General features: G+C 43.6%; 1 protein-coding gene across 3 annotated transcripts in view; it reads left to right on the top strand.

The window, feature by feature from the left end:
- The window catches only part of LOC143960057 (proton-coupled amino acid transporter 1-like), a 165,234-nt gene that overhangs the window by 98,298 nt on the left and 46,898 nt on the right, over positions 1 to 20,038 (top strand). For all 3 annotated transcript variants that reach the window (XM_077468335.1, XM_077468334.1, XM_077468336.1), the window contains exon 9: positions 17,793 to 17,959. In XM_077468335.1, the coding sequence (XP_077324461.1) occupies positions 17,793 to 17,959 (167 nt within the window). The remainder of the gene's footprint in view (positions 1 to 17,792; positions 17,960 to 20,038) is intronic.

Below are 20,038 nucleotides of genomic sequence, written 5' to 3' on the forward strand. Positions count from 1 at the left end.
ACCAGTTAAAAAATGGCATTCTTTCTCAACGAAAAAAAACTAATTGTTATTTAAATGCATTCTTTAGCTACAAGCCCTTGAAATAAAAAATGGGCAAGCATAACTTAACATTTATTGCAGTAGAAAATTGTTCCTTGTAGCTTTTAAAACATGGTATTAGGTCGAGATTGTATTTTTTCTCTAGAATGGTTGACCAGCAACCCATTCTATTGTAAATATTGGTTTTCTTCTAATTGCAGAAAAATTCCTTTTCATTTATTATGATGTGCACCGAGATCCTGCCAGTTTCATTTATTTTGTCTGGGGGGTGTGCATTCTTTCCTTGAAATCTAATTCAATTCTAAATTACAGGGCAGGCATCAGAATTTGAATTGCAGCCTTACAAATTTGCCATCCATTCAGGTTAATAGGATTGTGATCTATCAGCCTGTGTGTGCAATATTTGGTTGTATTACAGCGAAATTGTATGTAAAACACTGTGTCCACTTCTCAAATTCACATATGGTTGTATAATGGGAAAAAAATGGGCATGTCAACAGAATTATACAGATGGATGTTAAAGCTGAACTCAAGGCAAACTGCTAAATACACAGATGAAATAAATATAAGGGAATTGTTTTAGCTACCAAAGGATTTGTATTTCTGAGATTTCCTGGCAAACAGTGTCTGAAGAGCTGTCTTTTCTATACTGTACTTAAAGGGTAGGTTCACCTTTACAGAAAGGTGAACTTACACAGGTCCCCCCACCCCCCCAAGTCCCGCTGACATGGACCGCAGTTATCTCTGGTTCTAAGCCCCGGTATATCCACGCCAGGTGTCTGGGGCTTAGAGATCCTCTCAGCTGAATGTCCAAAATGCCCCCCTTAAGGGAGACATTTTGGAGAATTCTAATTGGTTAGCGCCATCACATGGGTGGCACTGACCAATCAACAGCCGCATAGCCCTTCCTGTCAGCTATGCAGAAGATGTATGGATGCAGAGAGGATTTCTAAGCCCTGGGCTCCTGACACTGATATACCGGGGCTTAGAACCAGAGATTGCGGCGGTCCATGTCAGCGGGACTGAGGGTGCGAGGAGGGGGGCCTGTGTAAGTTCACCTTACAGATTTTTCTGTAAAGGTGAACTTGCACTTTAATGTGATTGTAAATACTCACATACTTTTATTCAGTTAATCTATTAAACATGTTATACGTACCTGCTCTGTGCAGTGGTTTTGCAAAGAGCAGACCGGATCCTCGTTTTCGGGGGTCCCTTGCCGGCACTTCTGGCTCCTTCTCTTCTCAGTGTGCCACCATAGGAATCTGGTTCCTATGTTGGCACACTTGAGGACTGGAATCCGAGCTGTTCTGTATGTGTCCATAGACACACACAGTGCGACTCAGCCCCCCTCCCTCTCTATGCTCGCAGTATTTGACTGACAGCACAAAGAGCCAATCGCTTCTGAGTCCCTGTGAGAAGAGGAAGAGAGGGGGAGAGAAGAATGCAGCTGGGTACATTGCTGGATGGTTGACAAACTCAGGTAAGTATTTAGAGAAGGGGGGAGGGAAATAGTTAGTGGGGTATTTATTTTTATTTTTTTATCTTAATGCAGAGAATGCATTAAGGTAAAAGGCAACAAGGCTTTAGAACCACTTTAAGTGATACAACTGGATCTTTTCTCTGAAACCAACCTGTAATTGAACAGTGATGGACTAATGAGCTCATCTCTCGGTCACTCTACTCTGACCTCTTGTCAACAGCATTCCTTCGTTGCACAGGAACACTGCAGCTAACCTCACTGGCTTTTAGTGCTGCTTCTCTCTCCCATTCTGAGATCTACTGTACATTATATTGATTTTTTTTTTTTTTTTTTTTTTTTTTTAAAGGTAGAAGCGTTTATAAAGTTTGTACAAAAAAAGTGCATACAAAAACATTGCAGTTTAAAGCGGAGCTCCAGTCCCCATAAACAATTTTTTTTTTAAAAAGGTCCCCGTGATTGTTCTTACTTGTACATTTAAATTTGAATACTGTTAGAACAGTATTCATGCTGATTAATTTTAAATGAGTTGTAAAGTCTCAAGTTTTTTCACCCTAATGCTTTCTATCGTTCTAGCATCTAGGATAAGCCCAGCAGCTCCAGCCACTGTCTCAGGATCTCGTGGGATAGATTGATAGCAGCAGGAGCCATTGGGTCCCGCTGCTGTCAATCAAATCCAGTGAGCCAAGGGCGAGAGCCAAGTCCTGTTGCCTGCGTCAATGGACGCAGCAGCAGGACTCGGGAGCGTGCCTGCACGAGTGCCCCAATGGAAAGCGGATTTCCGTTGAGGGGGGCACTCGATTAAGGGTCTGGGCCGCTCTGTGCAAAACCCTTGCACAGAGCAGGTCAGTATAACATGTTTGTTATTTAAAAAAAAAAAACTCAAACCTTTACAATCACTTTAAGTCTTTCAAAATTTACCTGATCTCGGAAGCAGGCAGGTGGCCATCTATGATGTGTGTGTCTGAAGCCTGCTTGTGTCTTTTTCCGGGATTTGGTGCAGTTGACTACTCGGCATGCACCTCCCGATCCTACTCCTGTGCAGTAATGACCCCGTGCGGTGCAGTTGATTGCAGGCTGTCATGTATTCAAATACCCCATGATTTTATAAGGCTTCCCAAAGACTCCTGGGATAGATGACGCCAATATCCCAGGAGTCTATGAGAGTCGCCCACTGATGTCATAGATATATAAAAAAGCTATTTAAAACATTTAAAATCCATTTAACACGATACGCTGGGGTGGCATTTGAAGTGTAAAAAAAAGACTGGAACTCCGCTTTAAAGGTCACAACAGAAACTTTAATGTGCAGCATTATACCCATATATATAATGTATTACAGTGTGAAGGAGACATTTGTAAAGAATAGAGACACAAATAGTTAGATGAACTCTAACCATCTGTCAAGTGTAAATTTAGTGGTACAGTGTCATTAAGCCAGGTAACCATTTAGGTTGATCTTTAGGTAAATTCAGGTACCTAAAATTGCACTTAACGGGCAACTTTATCTTTAAAAGAAAGTCCTGTAATTCTTCGTATCCCACCTGATCTTACTTGCCATAGCATCCTCCAGCCTAACTTCATACTTACCTCTGTAGTAGCAAAGCTTCCTGCTTCAGTTTTTATTCCAGCTTGCCAGGAATCCTCTTCAACACTGATCACCCATGCATTGCTGAGCCTTCATAGACTTGTAGGATGTTGGAGCTGCTTCACAGTATGGTCACATACAACATCTATGTTGAGGTTTTTAATGAGCACAAAGGTGGCATCACGATTGAAGTTAATGTTTATCAGTATTAGAAGAACCTTCATTACATTTATTATAAGGCCTTCTGCTTTTAATAATCCGGTGTAAATTGCATAATTCAATCATCCTGATTTTTACCATCATTAACTGGATTTGGTATAGTGTCTACTAGAGGTCGACCGATATGGGTTTTTCTCTGGCCGATGCCGACATTTAGAAATCACGGCGGCCGATGGCCGATATATGATGCCGATTTTTTTTTTGGCCCGATATGTTAGGCCGATTTTTTTTTTCCCCCTCCCCTTCATCTCATAAACGCCATCCTCTGGGACTGTGACATCATAATGGGCGGGAACATCATCCGGCGATGTCCCTATATAAGTCGCCGCGTGTCCTGTCATTGTGACCGGAGACAGCGACAAGGCAACATCTCCAGAAGAGAAGAGAACAGAAGATGGCGACAGAAGACCAAAGAGGGGGACAAGACCCCCGAAGTCGGAAGAAGAGGGTGGCGGTGAAAAAGAAAGCCGTGCTCCTCCGCTATTAAAAGAGCTAGCAGAAGATAGCGAAGGTGTCCGGCGAGAAGACCCCCGAAGGCGGTAGAAGACCCCCGGAGCTGTGCAATAAACTACCCTTGTGTGTTGTGTTTTATTTTTTTTTTTTTATTTTTTTTTTTCACAGGTGAATGGGTAGGGGTACATTGTACCCCATACTCAAAGGTTGGGGGGCCGGGATCTGGGGGCCCCCTTATTAAAGGGGGCGCACGGATTCTGATAACCCCCCTGCCCGCAGACCCCGACAACCAACGGCCAGGGTTGTCGGGAAGAGGCCCTTGTCCTCATCAACATGGGGACAAGGTGCTTTGGGGTGGGGGGGGGCCACGCGGCGACCCCTTCCCCAAGGCAACCCCCATGTTGAGGGCACGCGACCTGCTACAGCTCGCTCGTTCCTCCCCCTTTCCTGACCGGCCGGGTAGCGTGCTTGGATAAGGATCTGGTATGGATCTGGGGGGGGGACCCCACACCGTTTTTTCAGCGTAGGGGGTTCCGCTTAAAATCCATACCAGACCTAAGGGCCTGGTATGCTCTCGGAGAGGGAACCCACGCCGTTTTTTTTGTTTTTTTTTATTTGGTGTGGAGTTCCCCCTTGAGTTCCCCTTGAGTTCCCCCTTGAGAGCTCATTCTCTGATTGGCCATGGCAAAAGTCGCCTAGCCTGGGGCGACTTAAAGTCGTGTTGTAAGTCGCCCCAAGTCGTGTTGAAGTCGTGTCCAAGTTGCCTCCGAAAGTCGTGTTGAAAGTCGTGTTGCCCCTGTGTGAACCGGCTCTAAGGCTTCATGCACACGAGAGGCCAGTGCAAACTCTGCTGGACACATGGTTTTAAAAGCTGAAACTGGCGTTTAGAAACGCCTGTTTTGCTGCGATTTTACCGCGATTTAGCGGCGTTTTACCGCAATTGCGTCTAGAAGCGTTTAGTTAAGCTAACATCATAGACCCTCCCCAAGCTCAAAAAGTATTTTGAACTATTTCAGCCATTTTGTGAGACCAGAGTGAGTAGCAGCAGCTGTGAAAGCAGCAGTGTACTTGTATTTAGCATGTCACTTGCCACGTCACCTGCCACAAGTTGTGGATTGTCCACTTGCCACATCACCTGCCACAAGTTGTGGATTGTCCACTTGCCACGTCACTTACCACAAGTTGTGGAGTGTACACTTGCCACGTCACCTGCCACATCACTTGCCACAAGTTGTGGATTTCCACTTGCCACGTCATCTGCCACAAGTTGTGGATTTGCAATTGTCACGTCACCTGCCACGTCACTTGCCACAAGTTGTGGATTGTCCACTTGCCACGTCACCTGCCACAAGTTGTGGATTGTCCACTAACAATTGCAATTGTTTAAAAAATTTTTAATGTTTTTTCATCATTTGCCATAATTTTTGAGATTTTTAATGTCAAAACGCGGTACCGTCGTTTTGCTGCGTTTTGCGTCTGAAACGTGGAAAACTTTTGCCTCTGAACCCATTTTTTTGCTTCTGAAAAAACGAGGTTAAACGAAACTGCATAAAAACAGCAAAAAACGAGACTGTACATGGACACATACGATAACATTGAATGAGTTCAGGGGCAGTTAAAAAAAAAAGTGTCCAACTGCCTCTGAACACGTGTTTAAAAGCGTCTTGTGTGCATGAGGCCTAAAACTCAGGAAACTTGCATTGACTTCTATTACAGAAGTCATTTGTAAGTCGCGCTGTAGTTATAATCAGCCTTTTTATCAGCACAATCGGCTGATGCCGATTAATTAAAAACAGCAAATATCTCTCTAGTGTCTATCAGTAGAGAAAATGAGTGTTGTCATACAAGGAATGTGGCCTGTTTATGCCCTTATATATACTTTGACAGATTCTTCTAAGTGATGATCACTTGTCACTAAAGACTTGCTAAAGGATAATATCTGCAATTTGTAAATTTGATCTCTACAAAGGTAACGAAGCATCTGCTTCTTGGCTGTTTAGTTGGACGTTAAGTATATTGATGTCAGATTATACCGATGAATTCTGAGTGAAGCAGGTTAACCTGCACGATGGTGGGGTGAAATTCTCCACATTGTGCAATGGCAGAATCCAAGGCACTCTGAGACTTCTGAGAGGTCACTGTTTTGGGCAATACATGTCTAAACATACAATCGGCTAATTGTATGTTAATTGCAGCAGTCTTATAATTTCAAGGTCATTGGCCTCAATGCATAAAGCTAACAGCTCTTTAAGTCATCACTGGAGCTTGACATTTCATTGTAGCCTAACTTGAGGTTATATGTGTGTAGTTTCTTGCACATTCTGCAATTTTCCTCGTATTGTTGCATACTGAGTGCACACACCTGGTTTTTATTTTATTGTATGTATATTTGCTTCTGTGACACACTAGGAGCACAGAGAGAGAGGGCACACTGATACAAATCACACAGAACCTGGCGCATGGATGTTTATTGAGGAACTGGGGGTACGGGCGGAATGGCATTAGGACACAGCACTGGGAGAGAGTCCACAGAGTATCAATGGTCACAGCATGAATAAACAGTTCATGGGTAGCTATATGGCCCAGCAAGGGGAGACTATCCTCAGGGCAGTAATAGACGCTGCATGCATTACAGTCGGGACAGAAAGTATTTAGACCCCCTTAAATTTTTCACTCTTTGTTATATTGCAGCCATTTGCTAAAATCATTTAAGTTATTTTTTTTTTCCTCATTAATGTACACACAGCACCCCATATTGACAGAAAAATACAGAATTGTTGGCATTTTTGCAGATTTATTAAAAAAGAAAAACTGAAATATCACATGGTCGTAAGTATTCAGACCCTTTGCTCAGTATTTAGTAGAAGCACCCTTTTGATCTTAAACAGCCATGAGACTTTTTGGGAAAGATGCAACAAGTTTTTCACACCTGGATTTGGGGATCCTCTGCCATTCCTCCTTGCAGATCCTCTCCAGTTCTGTCAGGTTGGATGGTAAATGTTGGTGGACAGACATTTTTAGGTCTCTCCAGAGATGCTCGATTGGGTTTAAGTCAGGGCTCTGGCTGGGCCATTCAAGAATAGTCACAGAGTTGTTGCGAAGCCACTCCTTCATTATTTTAGCTGTGTGCTTAGTGTCATGGTCTTGTTAGAAGGTAAACCTTCGGCCCAGTCTGTGGTCCTGCGCACTCTGGAGAAGGTTTTCATCCAGGATATCCCTGTACTTAGCTGCATTCATCTTTCCCTCGATTGTCCTGTCCCAGCTGAAAAACACCCCCACAGCATGAAGCTGCCACCACCATGCTTCACTGTTGGGACTGTATTGGACAGGTGATGAGCAGTGCCTGGTTTTCTCCACACATACACTTAGAATTAAGGTAAAAAAGTTCTATCTTGGTATCACCAGACCAAAGAATGTTATTTCTCACCATCTTGGAGTCCTTCAGGTGTTTAGCAAATGCCATATGTGCTTTCATGTGTCTTGCACTGAGGAGAGGCTTCCGTTCGGCCACTCTGCCATAAAGCCCCAACTGGTGGAGGGCTGCAATGATGATTGACTTTCTACAACTTTATCCCATCTCCCGACTGCATCTGTGGAGCTCAGCCACAGTGATTTTTGGGTTCTTATTTACCTCTCTCACCAAGGTTCTTCTCCCCCGATAGCTCAGTTTGGCCAGACGACCAGTTGGCCAGTTCTAGGAAGGGTTCTGGTCATCCCAAACATCTTCCATTTAAGGCTTATGGGGGCCACTGTGCTCATAGGAACCTTAAGTGCAGCAGAAATTCTTTTGTAACCTTGGCCAGATCTGTGCCTTGCCACAATTCTGTCTCTGAGCTCTTCAGGCTGTTCCTTTGACCTCATGATTCTCATTTGCTCTGACATGCACTGTGAGCTGTAAGGTCTTATATAGACAGGTATGTGGCTTTCCTAATCAAGTCCAATCCGTATAATCAAACACAGCTGGACTCAAATGAAGGCATATAACCATCTCAAGGATGATCAGAAGAAATGTGCAGCACCTGAGTTAAATATGAGTGTCACAGCAAAGGGTCTGAATATTTAGGACCATGTGATATTTAAGTTTTTTCTTTTTTAGTAAATCTTCAAAAATGTCAACAATTCTGTGTTTTTCGGTAAATATGAGGTGTTGTGTGTACATTGATGAGGAAAAAATTAAATTAAATGATTTTAGCAAATGGCTGCAATATAACAAAGAGTGAAAAATTTAAGGGGGTCTGAATACTTTTCGTCCCCACTGTAAGTGTCCATTGAGAGGAAATAGGGCACAGCAAAAGGGAAACAGTACACAGGGCAACAATAGGCCATGGCAAGGGAAAATGATCCTCAAAGTAGTAATATGGCACAGCAAGGGGAGGTGATCTTCAGGACAATGCAATGGCACATCAAGGGTTACGTGTCTTCAAAAGGGAAACAGTCCACAGGGCAACAATAAGGTATGGCAAGTGAAAAGGAATCTCAGGTAATATGTTGCAGCAATGGTAGAGACCAGAGGGTTCAGGGACTCAAGCTGAAGATGCTGGCCCTGGGCTGCTGTTGAGCACCCTGGACTTGGACCAGAAGCTGAGGAGGGCAGAGGGCACAGACAGGTATCTGGGTAATGAAAGGCAGCCTCTGGAGGCCTGACCTCAGTCTGGAGTCCTCACAGGCATTTGTAGTATCCAGGGTGACTGGCAATTGAATTCTGTCAGGGTTTGCCCCAGGTAGATATACTATGCCTGAATCGTGGGATCATGCCCCGGCTCAAGTAATCTGAAGCAGATTGCCTGGGCAACAGGCTCTGTCCCTTCCCAACTTGGCCACATCAAATGCGTGGCCGGGGGCGAGTACTTTCTTTTACAGCTGGGCACAGCGCAGGAAGAAGAGCGTGCTGTACTCACTAGATCCAGGCACCTAGGGGAAGGAAGTCTGTGGCCAGTGGGAGGAAATTAATACACCGCGGCCGCAGCAGGGGATCTGACAACCTGGCATCTTAGACGGAAAGGTGTGGCATGGTGGGAATTGTGTGTGAGAGGCCAGGTGTTGGCTGCTCCCTGCACATATATGGAGGACACAATCCCCTTGCAGTGCTATGTACTAAAAAGTTATAATGAACAGATTCATTGTGTATAATATTTCCATTCATTTAGATATTTTGAGAAGACAGTTATTATTTACCTAAAGGGCATGTTTCTGCTTTTTGTGTTGAAATATCTGTTTAAGAAATATTTTTATCTTGGATTCTTGCCATTCTGTTCTTGTCAAAAGTACCCTGGTTATTAGCCTTTTGACAAAAATGTGCTACAGTATTTAGCCTGCAGATGTAGCTATTGGCTCCGAGAGTTTGTTCAGAGCTAGCATAGACATATAGACTCTAGACTTGATCTAGAAAGTGATGCCGCTAAATTAAAGCGGTTTTCCACTAGTTTTTCGGTTTATTAAAAGTCAGCAGCTACAAAAAAGTGTAGCTGCTGACTTTCTATAAACCCACACTCACCTGTCCCACGGTTCAGCAATGCGGCTGCTCAAAGCCTCGGTTCTCTCCCTGGCATCGCCAGTGTGGGCATCCAGATGTGACGGCTTGTGGCTTCACAGCCGGGAGCGCCACTGCGGTGGCGCGAGCAGAAGTGGGAGCTGGGTACCTGTCAAAACCAAAAAAATTATTTTGCCATGTCAGGGGGTTAGAAGTCCTTAAAGAAGAAGTTCCACTTTTGGGCGGCACTCCGCTTTAAGGTAGCTCTCTAATGCTGATGCTCTTTACTCTCTTTTTAATTAAAATTGCAATCAGAATAATGAGCAAATTAATTTGACACTAGCATAGGCACTGATTGGATGAGCAGGTAGTGAGGCCCAACCCTATGCTTCTGTCTGCACGTCTTCAGCTACTTAACCACTTGCCGACCGCCGCACGACGATATACGTCGGCAGAATGGCACGGGCAGGCATATGGGCGTATATATAAGTCCCTGCCTGCCCGCGGGTGGGGGGCCCGATCGGGCCCCCCCCCCGGTGCCTGCGGCGGTCGGCATTCCTTCGGGAGCGATCCGGAATGAGGGGGCGGCCATTCATTCATGGCCACCCCCTCGCGATCGCTCTCGACGAATGGAAATCCCCGGTGACATCACTTCCTCTCCTGTAATGTAAACACAGGAGAGGAAGTGATGTATTCTCTCCTCCGTGTCGGTATTTTTCGTTCCGACACGGAGGAGAGCGGATCGGTGAGTTGCACCAACACTCTACACACACAGTAGAACATGCCAGGCACACTCACACCCCCCCTTTACCCCCCGATCACCCCCCCAATTACCCCTGCCCCCCAGTCACAGTGACACCAATGTCATTTTTTTTTTTTTATTTTTTTTTTTTGCATTGGTGTCATTTGTGACTGTAATAACTGTTAGGGCAGTTAGGGTTAGCCCCCTTTAGTTCTAATGTGCCCCCCTAACCCCCCCAATAAAGGTTTAACCCCGTGATCACCCCCCGTCACCAGTGTCACTAAGGCTGGGTTCACATTGCAGCGGTTTATGAGAACGAATGTGATTCGCACCGCACTGCAGTGCAAATCACATCCGATCTCTGTGCGATTCGAGTTCAGCCATTCGCCGCACCCGCCACACCCGCCGCACCCGCCGCAAATTCGCACGGGACCCTTTTTTTGGCCCGCAGCAGAATCGGATCGCATGGGTGTTCACACCATGCGATCCGAGTTTGTAGATCGCACTGCGATATGCGAACTGATCTGGGGGTGTCAGTAACATTTCACTGACACTCCCAGCAGTTCGCATAGGGCAGTGTGAACTGCCGCCGGGAGGCATGCGATGCGGGAACCCGCCGCGGATTCGCGGCGTTTCCGCATCGCTCCAGTGTGAACCCAGCCTAATAAGCGATCATTTTTCTGATCGCCGTATTAGTGTCACAGGTGACGCTAGTTAGGCAGGTAGGTATTTAGGTTCGCCGCAGCTTTTTATAGCGCCAGGGACCCCCATATACTACCGCATAAAGCCCCCTGATTGCCCCCTAGTTAACCCTTTCACCTGTGATCACCATATAACTGTTACAGGTGACGCTGGTTGGTTAGTTATTTTTTTATAGTTTCAGGGCACCCGCCATTTATTACCTAATAAAGGTTTAACCCCCTGATCACCCGGCGGGTGTCATTTGTGACTAATAACTGTTAGGGCAGTTAGGGTTAGCCCCCTTTAGTTCTAAGGTACCCCCCTAACCCCCCCAATAAAGGTTTAACCCCGTGATCACCCCCCGTCGCCAGTGTCACTAAGGCTGGGTTCACATTGCAGCGGTTTGAGAACGGATGTGATTCGCACCGCACTGCAGTGCAAATCACATCCGATCTCTGTGCGATTCGAGTTCAGCCATTCGCCGCACCCGCCGCAAATTCGCACGGGACCCTTTTTTTGGCCCGCAGCAGAATCGGATCGCATGGGTGTTCACACCATGCGATCCGAGTTTGCAGATCGCACTGCGATATGCGAACTGATCTGGGGGTGTCAGTAACATTTCACTGACACTCCCAGCAGTTCGCATAGGGCAGTGTGAACTGCCGCCGGGAGGCATGCGATGCGGGAACCCGCCGCGCATTTGTGGCGTTCCCGCATCGCTCCAGTGTGAACCCAGCCTAATAAGCGATCGTTTTTCTGATCGCTGTATTAGTGTCACAGGTGACGCTAGTTAGGCAGGTAGGTATTTAGGTTCGCCGCAGCTTTTTATAGCGCCAGGGACCCCCATATACTACCGCATAAAGCCCCCTGATTGCCCCCTAGTTAACCCTTTCACCAGTGATCACCATATAACTGTTACAGGTGACGCTGGTTGGTTAGTTATTTTTTTATAGTTTCAGGGCACCCGCCATTTATTACCTAGTCTCACTAGTGTACCCCTAAATTTAGGGGTGTCTACTTTCCAAAATGGGGTCATTTGGGGGGGGTTTGTGCCATCTTGGCATTTTATGGCCTTCAAAACTGTAACGCCCTTAGAAAGCCTGAAGGCGGTGCTTGGTTTTCGGGGCCCCGTACGCGGCTAGGCTCCCAAAAAGTCCCACATATGTGGTATCCCCGTACTCAGGAGAAGCAGCAGAATTTATTTTGGGGTGTCATTTCACATATGCCCATGGCATGTGTGAGCAATATATCATTTAGTGACAACTTTGTGAAAAAAAAAAAAAAAAAGTTTGTAATTTTCCCGCAACTTGTGGCAAAATATAAAATATTCCATGAACTCAACATGCCTCTCAGCAAATAGCTTGGGGTGTCTACTTTCTAAAATGGGGTCATTTGTGGGGGTTTTGTGCCATCTTGGCATTTTATGGCCTTCAAAACTGTAATAGGTAGTGAGAAGTGAACTCAAAAATTTACGCCCTTAGAAAGCCTGAAGGCGGTGCTTGGTTTTCGGGGCCCCGTACGCGGCTAGGCTCCCAAAAAGTCCCACATATGTGGTATCCCCGTACTCAGGAGAAGCAGCAGAATTTATTTTGGGGTGTCATTTCACATACGCCCATAGCATGTGTGAGCAATATATCATTTAGTGACAACTTTGTGTAAAAAAAAAAAAAAAATTTTTTTTTTGTCATTATTCAATCGCTTGAGGCAAAAAAATAAAATATTCAATGGGCTCAACATGCCTCTTATCAATTTCCTTAGGGGGTCTACTTTCCAAAATGGGGTCATTTGGGGGGGTTTTGTACTGCCCTGCCATTTTAGCACCTCAAGAAATGAGATAGGCAGTCGTAAACTAAAAGCTGCGTAAATTCCAGAAAACGTACCTTAGTTTGTAGATGTGACAACTTTTGCGCAAACCAATAAATATACAATTATTGACTTTTTTTTTACCAAAGACATGTGGCTGAATACATTTTGGCCTAAATGTATGACTAAAATTGAGTTTATTGGATTTTTCTAATAACAAAAAGTAGAAAATATCATTTTTTTTCAAAATTTGCGGTCTTTTTACGTTTATATCGCAAAAAATAAAAATCGCAGAGGCAATCAAATACCATCAAAAGAAAGCTCTATTTGTGGGAAGAAAAGGACGCAAATTTTGTTTGGGTACAACATTGCATGACCGCGCAATTACCAGTTAAAGCAGCGCAGTGCCAAAGTGTAAAAAGACCTCTGGTCATTTACCAGCAAAATGGTCCGGTCTGAAAGTGGTTAAGGAACCCCAATGCTCCTGAAAAGTAAATATTACAGCAGTGTCTGCATTCATTTAGTTCAGGTAGAAATGCAGTTAAGGTCAAAATGACTTGAGTGTAGTTGAAGAATCTAATGTACGTTACACAAATGTGATCTATTTATTTTTTGCACGTTTCCTTTATGAACAAAGTAAAAAAATAAATAAAAAAATAGACCAGTACTATAGCTATATAGAAAAAAGACTTTCAGCCCTGACAATTGTCTCTTTTTAACCACTTAAAGACCAGGCCTCTTTTTCAGACTCAGTGTTTACAAGTTAAAAACACGTTTTTTTGCTAGAAAATTACTTCGAACTACCAAACATTAGACATTTTTTTTTCTAACACCCTAGAGAATAAAATGGCGGTCATTGCAATACTTTTTGGCACACCGTATTTGCCCAGCGGTCTTGCAAGAGCACTTTTTTAAAAAAAAAATGTTACAACAAGTAAATTGATACCCAACACGACACGCTTCAAATTTGCGCCCGCTCGTGGAATGGCGTCAAGGTTTTACCCTTAAAATCTCCATAGGCGACATTTAAAAAAATTCTACAGGTTGCATGTTTTGAGTTACAGAGGAAGTCTAGGGCTAGAATTATTGCTCTGGCTATAACGATTGTGGCAATACCTCACGTGTGATTTGACCACTGTTTTCATATGTGGGCTCTACTCATGTACGTTCGCTTCTGCAGGCGAGCTCGTCGGGACGGGGAGCTTTAAAAAAAAAAAAAAAAATTCTTATTTGTTTTATTGTATTTATTTTTACACTTTGTTTAAAAAAAAAAAAAAAAAATTGGGTCATTTTTTTATTCCTATTACAAGGAATGTAAACATCCCTTGTAATAGAAAAAAATCATGACCAGACCTCTTAAATATGAGATCCGGGGGTCAAAAAGCCCTTAGATCTCATATTTGGACTTAAATGCAATAAAAGGAAAAACAATGTTGTTCTTTAAAAGAAATGACAACAAAAATGTGCCTTTTAAGATGTATGGGCGAAAGTGACATTTTGATGTCGCTTCCGCCCTGCTATGGTATGCTGACGGGTGGGGGCCATCTTAGCCTCACTCATCTCCATACCCAGCCACGGACAGGTCCGGACCGCCGTTGATGGCTCCGGTAAGCAGCGGAGGGAGCGGGAAGGGGGGTGGCCCCTCTCCCGCCACCGATAACGGTGATCTCGTGGCGAATCCACCACTGAGACCACCATTATCGTACACGGAACCACCGGCTCCAAAGATGGATGTTGTGGCAGCAGCTGCTGCCGTTCCCGAGATACTGTATCCATCTTCAAAGTGCCGACGTATATGTACAGGAGCTGGTCGGCAAGTGGTTACATTTCACCCTAAAAAATTATCACATGGGATCTAAAAAAAAAATTGGCAACACAAATTATAAAAAAAAACTGTATTCTTAAATTACCATCTTTAAAAGTGTATGGGTAAGGTCAAAGTTTAAAGCTTTGAATGGTAAATGTTTTCAGTTGTTGGGCCTATTGATTCATCTTTATTTCATTATAGGGATTAACAATTCTGTTGTAATATATGACGGATTCTTGAGTCCTCGAACAGCAGCTTTTATCAAATTTAGTTTTCTTTGTTCGTGCATTTTGGGTTATATGTATAAAGAGGCAAACAACCCAATATGTTAAACGTTTTAGCCCTTTACTATAACCCGTTAGCTCAGATAAAGTCTAATGGAATTCTTTTCAGGATCCATTCAGGGGTGTCATTTGCCACCTTTGTTATGTATTTTAACCATGAAAAAAAACCCCGGGAGCTCCTCACCAATATCAACTGAACCTCCCCATGGGTACTCTGTTCAGTTGATATTGGTGAGGAGCTCCCAAGGTTTGAGCTTCACTGCAGAGATCATTGTCTCTCTCTGCAACCCTCAGTCCCCGGGCTGGCACTTTAGAGACAGAAGCTAAACATTTGCACAAAAGGATCTGTCTCTTTGGTCTGGGCATATGCCCAGTGACATGTGCAAATCAAGTTTTTAAACGTTAAGGGCTAATTTACATATGCTTCAACTTCAACACATTAAAGTGCCTACTGCTTCAACGTGCTTTTTTTGTGTGTTTTTGATGCTTCGGAGGTTGTTTTTTTATAAGCTTTAATAAAGCTTGACAGCTGTGTGTGTTCTCACACCTGCAATAACTCCAAAGCAAATCTAAAGTTGAATTAAAGCCTCTCAAAAGCTGCAGCTGCTTTAAGCAATCTTTGTCATAGACTTCTATGGAGGCTTTGAAGACAATTTCAAGCACCACTAAAGCCACATGGGGTATACATTCTTTGACATAAAGCAAAGCAAATGCGAGGTGTAAACAGGACTGTAAGCTACAGTGCCTTGCGAAAGTATTCGGCCCCCTTGAACTTTTCAACCTTTTGCCACATTTCAGGCTTCAAACCTAAAGATATAAAATTTTTATTTTTTGTGAAGAATCACCAACAAGTGGGACACAATTGTGAAGTGGAATGAAATTTTTGGGATTTTTGAAACTTTTTTAACTAATAAAAAAATGAAAAGTGGGGCGTGCAAAATTATTTGGCCCCCTTGCGTTAATACTTTGTAGAGCCACCCTTTGCTACGATTACAGCTGCAAGTGGCTTGGGGTATGTCTCTCTCAGTTTTGCACATCGAGAGACTGAAATTCTTGCCCATTCTTCCTTGCAAAACAGCTCGAGCTCAGTGAGGTTGGATGGAGAGCGTTTGTGAACAGCAGTTTTCAGCTCTTTCCACAGATTCTCGATTGGATTCAGGTCTGGACTTTGACTTGGCCATTCTAACACCTGGATACGTTTATTTGTGAACCATTCCTTTGTAGATTTTGCTGTATGTTTGGGATCATTGTCTTGTTGGAAGATAAATCTCTGTCCCAGTTTCAGGTCTTTTGCAGACTCCAACAGGTTTTCATCCAGAATGGTCTTGTATTTGGCTGCATCCATCTTCCCCTCAATTTTAACCATCTTCCCTGTCCCTGCTGAAGAAAAGCAGGCCCAAACCAGGATGCTGCCACCACCATGTTTGACAGTGGGGATGGTGTGTTGAGAGTGATGAGCTATGTTGCTTTTACGCCAAACATCGTTTTGCATTGTGGGCAAAAAGTTGGATTTTGGTTTCATCTGACCAGAGCACCTTCTTCCACATGTTTGGTGTGTCTCCCAGGTGGCTTGTGGCAAACTTTAGACGAAATTTTTAATGGATATCTTTGAGAAATGGCTTTCTTATTGCCACTCTTCCATAAAGGCCAGATCTGTGCAGTGTACGACTGATTGTTGTCCTATGGACAGACACTCCCACCTCAGCTGTAGTTCTCTGCAGTTCATCCAGAGTGATCATGGGCCTCTTGGCTGCATCTCTGATCAGTCTTCTCCTTGTCTGAGCTGAAAGTTTAGAGGGATGGCCAGGTCTTGGTAGATTTGCAGTGGTCTGATACTCTTTCCATTTCAAAATGATCGCTTGCACAGTGCTCCTTGGGATGTTTAAAGCTTGGGAAATCTTTTTGTATCCAAATCCGGCTTTAAACTTCGCCACAACAGTATTACGGACCTGCCTGGTGTGTTCCTTGGTCTTCATGATGCTCTCTGCACTTTCAACAGAACCCTGAGACTATAACAGAGCAGGTGCATTTATACAGAGACTTGATTACACACAGGTGGATTCTATTTATCACCATCAGTCATTTAGAACAACATTGGATCATTCAGAGATCCTCGCTAAACTTCTGGAGTGAGTTTGCTGCACAAAGTATAGGGGCCGAATAATTTTGCACGCATCACTTTTCAGTTTTTTATTTGCCTAAAAAGTTTAAATTATCCAATAGATTTTGTTCCACTTCACAATTGTGTCCCACTTGTTGGTGATTCTTCACAAAAAAATAAAATTTTATATCTTTATGTTTGAAGCCTGAAATGTGGCAAAAGGTTGAAAAGTTCAAGGGGGCCGAATACTTTCGCAAGGCACTGTAACCATTTTATTTAGCATCGGGTCCTTTGACTGGTGTTCAGAGAGCTTTAAAAAAGCATGTTCGATGCCATGTTTTGAAGCAAGTGTAAACGATCCCCAAGTATAACTATTCATTTTTATATGTGTGTTTTAGTTAAAGTGATTTTCTGCACAGTCCCATGTGCTTTATTTTTATTTTTTTTTAGTTTGTTTTGTAGCTGTGCTATTGTTAGTCTGGTGGTTTAGTTGCCATTTAACAGGTTATGCGTTATTATATAGGATTTATATATCGCCAACAGTTTACGCAGCGCTTTACAATATTAATTTGGGACAGTACCATTACTATACAGTTTGTTACAGATAGACTAGGAGGGCCCTGCTCATGGAACCCTTTAATATAAAGGGAGGGGGAGGTGGTACAAAAGGTAATTGTTGCAGGGGATGATCTGATGGAGGTGACTTTGGTACAGCTCTCAGGTGGAGGTGGGGTAGGCTTCCCTAAATTTAATGAGTTTTCAAGGCTCTCCCAAAGATGGACAGAGTAGGAGCTGACCGGACATACTATGGCAGGGAGTTCCAGAGGATGGTAGAGGCTCTGGAGAAGTCCTTGAGGTGAGCATGGGAGGAGGTAACAAGGGAACTAGAGAGCAGGAGGTCCTGGGAGGAGCAGAGAGGATGATTTGGCCAATATCTGCAGATGAGGTTGGTGATGTAGCTGGGGGCGATGTTGTGGATGGTCTTGTATGTTGTGATTAGTATTTTGAATTGTCACAAATTATCAGCTGTTGAGCAACTCTGTTAAAATTTTACAATAAAAAAAAAATTTAACCAGACCATTCTATAATCTGTATATCATATACTACAGTCATTCTTCTCATTTCCAGATTCTACCTTTGGAGAATAAGATGAAGATCCCCCATCAATTTCCTATTGTGTTGTATGTTGGCATGGCTATCGTCACTGTTCTTTACATCAGCATGGGTACGCTTGGGTACTTGCGTTTTGGCTCCACGATACAGCCCAGCATTACTCTGAATTTACCAAATTGCTGGTAAGTTAGATGGACACCGTATCCATCTCTACCTGTCTATGTATTTATCTATCTGTCTGTAAAATATAGTAGTGAAGTTAAAAATGCACTTGTGGGTCTTCTGTATAAAAGGTTAATCGTCCTTTATTTAAAGTGCAACATAAATGGTTATGCAGTTAGAGATCTTGCACACAAGGAGCCTTAATTATGCTGTGCTTAATTATGCCCTGTTTCACATAAATAAAAAGAAAATTCACATTTACAGCAGGTGCTAAAACAGAAAAAGGCATCTTTTATTGCAATGCTCATATCCTTTCCTATGCTGTTCATTGAATAGGTATTGCTCCCTGCTGCTTATGATGCTAATGTTTTGGTGGGACTGTCCACTTCTAAAAGGAAAAAGAGAAGAAAAGGGACCTTGTGGCACGTGTGACTAAAGAGAAGGAATATGTTTGCAAGAGATGTATGGGTATCCCAAAAATAAAAATTATACTCACCTAGGTGGACGCAGCATCGATCTGATGCTTTATCTGTCCCCCACCTCCTCTACACTGAGATCTGAGCGATCAAACAAAGCTGATCGCTCATTTTTCCCCTCCACTCTGAGCAGAGAGAGGTTCTGCCCTTCCAGCACTCCCTGGAGCACTGGGCTGTGCAGGGGGCAGAACAACTGGCTTGGCCTCCCAGCGGCTTGCTGAGCCAGCTGCCGAGCCAGGCTGATGGCTGAATCCTGACTGTAAATTTGGGCTCGATCCAGCGCTTGAACCAGCTGTAAATGGAACAAACTGCACTCTGTGATCCATCGAAGATGTAGGGCCAGCCCCCAGACAGGGGAAGGAGGTGAGCTTTATGCCCAAATTCAAGTTGGCCTTTAAACTTTGATTTGTTCACACCAAATGTGCTGAATTGAGGGGAGCTGACCCTGCTGGGAGAACACAGGGATTATAACCACTGGGAATAATCGCATGCCGAAAATCTGACATCGTGGTTGTACCCAAGTAAGTTGATGGATCAACTTGGGTGTGTTTAGCCTGCCCATTGATGGTTTGAAGCTTGGCCAGTACCTGCTGAAATGACTGATATTCAAGCCATCTATGGCAGGCTTAAGTTGGGCTCTACATACAGTAAATGACTAACAAATTAAAGCTTAACTTTAGCTAACTCTTTTAAGCAGTTACAGGAAGTTTTCTTTCCTTTTTGGAAAAGGTTTTAACTAAATTAATAAAAACTAACCATTGTAAGCATTCATATCCATATTAAAATGGTTATCTCAACACTCTTAACTTCCATATTTGCTGCACAGCCCGGTCTGTTAACTAAATATGGAAAAACTTTGGCAGGATCACCAGGTTTAAAAAAAAAAAGTTATGGGGGCGACTCAGAGAGCTCTGTTAATGCTATTGGAAGATTGTATGACATACAGCGGGTAAAATAAGTATTGAACACATCAACATTTTTCTAGGTAAATATATTTCTAAAGGTGCTATTGACATAAAATTTTCACCACGTCGGTAACGGCCCATGCAATCCATACATCCAAAGAAACCAAAACAAATAACCTAATTTCTGAACTTATGTGGAGTAGAATCTAATAACACAGGGAAAAATTATTGAACACGCTTACTGAAATGTATTTAATACTTTGTTCAAAATCCTTTGCCAGCTTCAAGACGCCTCCTGTATGGAGAAACTAGTTGCATGCATTGCTCCGGTGTGATTTTGGCCCATTCTTCCACACAACAGCCTTCAAATCTTAAAAGTTCCATGCATGGCCATCTTAATAGCATCATGGGCCCCTGGGCAAAGTAATGCCCCTAGAAGCCTGCCCAATTTACGCACCTACTCCTAAGAATTAAAGTGCAATATTTTCTAGTTTCTGGTCTTCATAAATGTAGGCTAAAATGTATTCTGCTACATGTCTTTGGTATAAAAAAAAAATCCCTGAGAGAGCTATACACCTGTACGCTTGCAGCCCCCTCCACACCTGTACACCTTCGGCCCCCCTCACACCTGTACGATCTCGGCCCCCCTCGCACCTGTACGATCTCCCCCCCCCTCACACCTGTATGCTCTCGGGCCCCCCCTCACACCTGTATGCTC

This window comes from Lithobates pipiens, unplaced genomic scaffold (assembly GCF_037356315.1).
Source record: "Lithobates pipiens isolate NorthernLeopardFrog02 unplaced genomic scaffold, aLitPip1_a1.2 Scaffold_8, whole genome shotgun sequence".
In the NCBI taxonomy this organism is placed as follows: domain Eukaryota; kingdom Metazoa; phylum Chordata; class Amphibia; order Anura; family Ranidae; genus Lithobates; species Lithobates pipiens.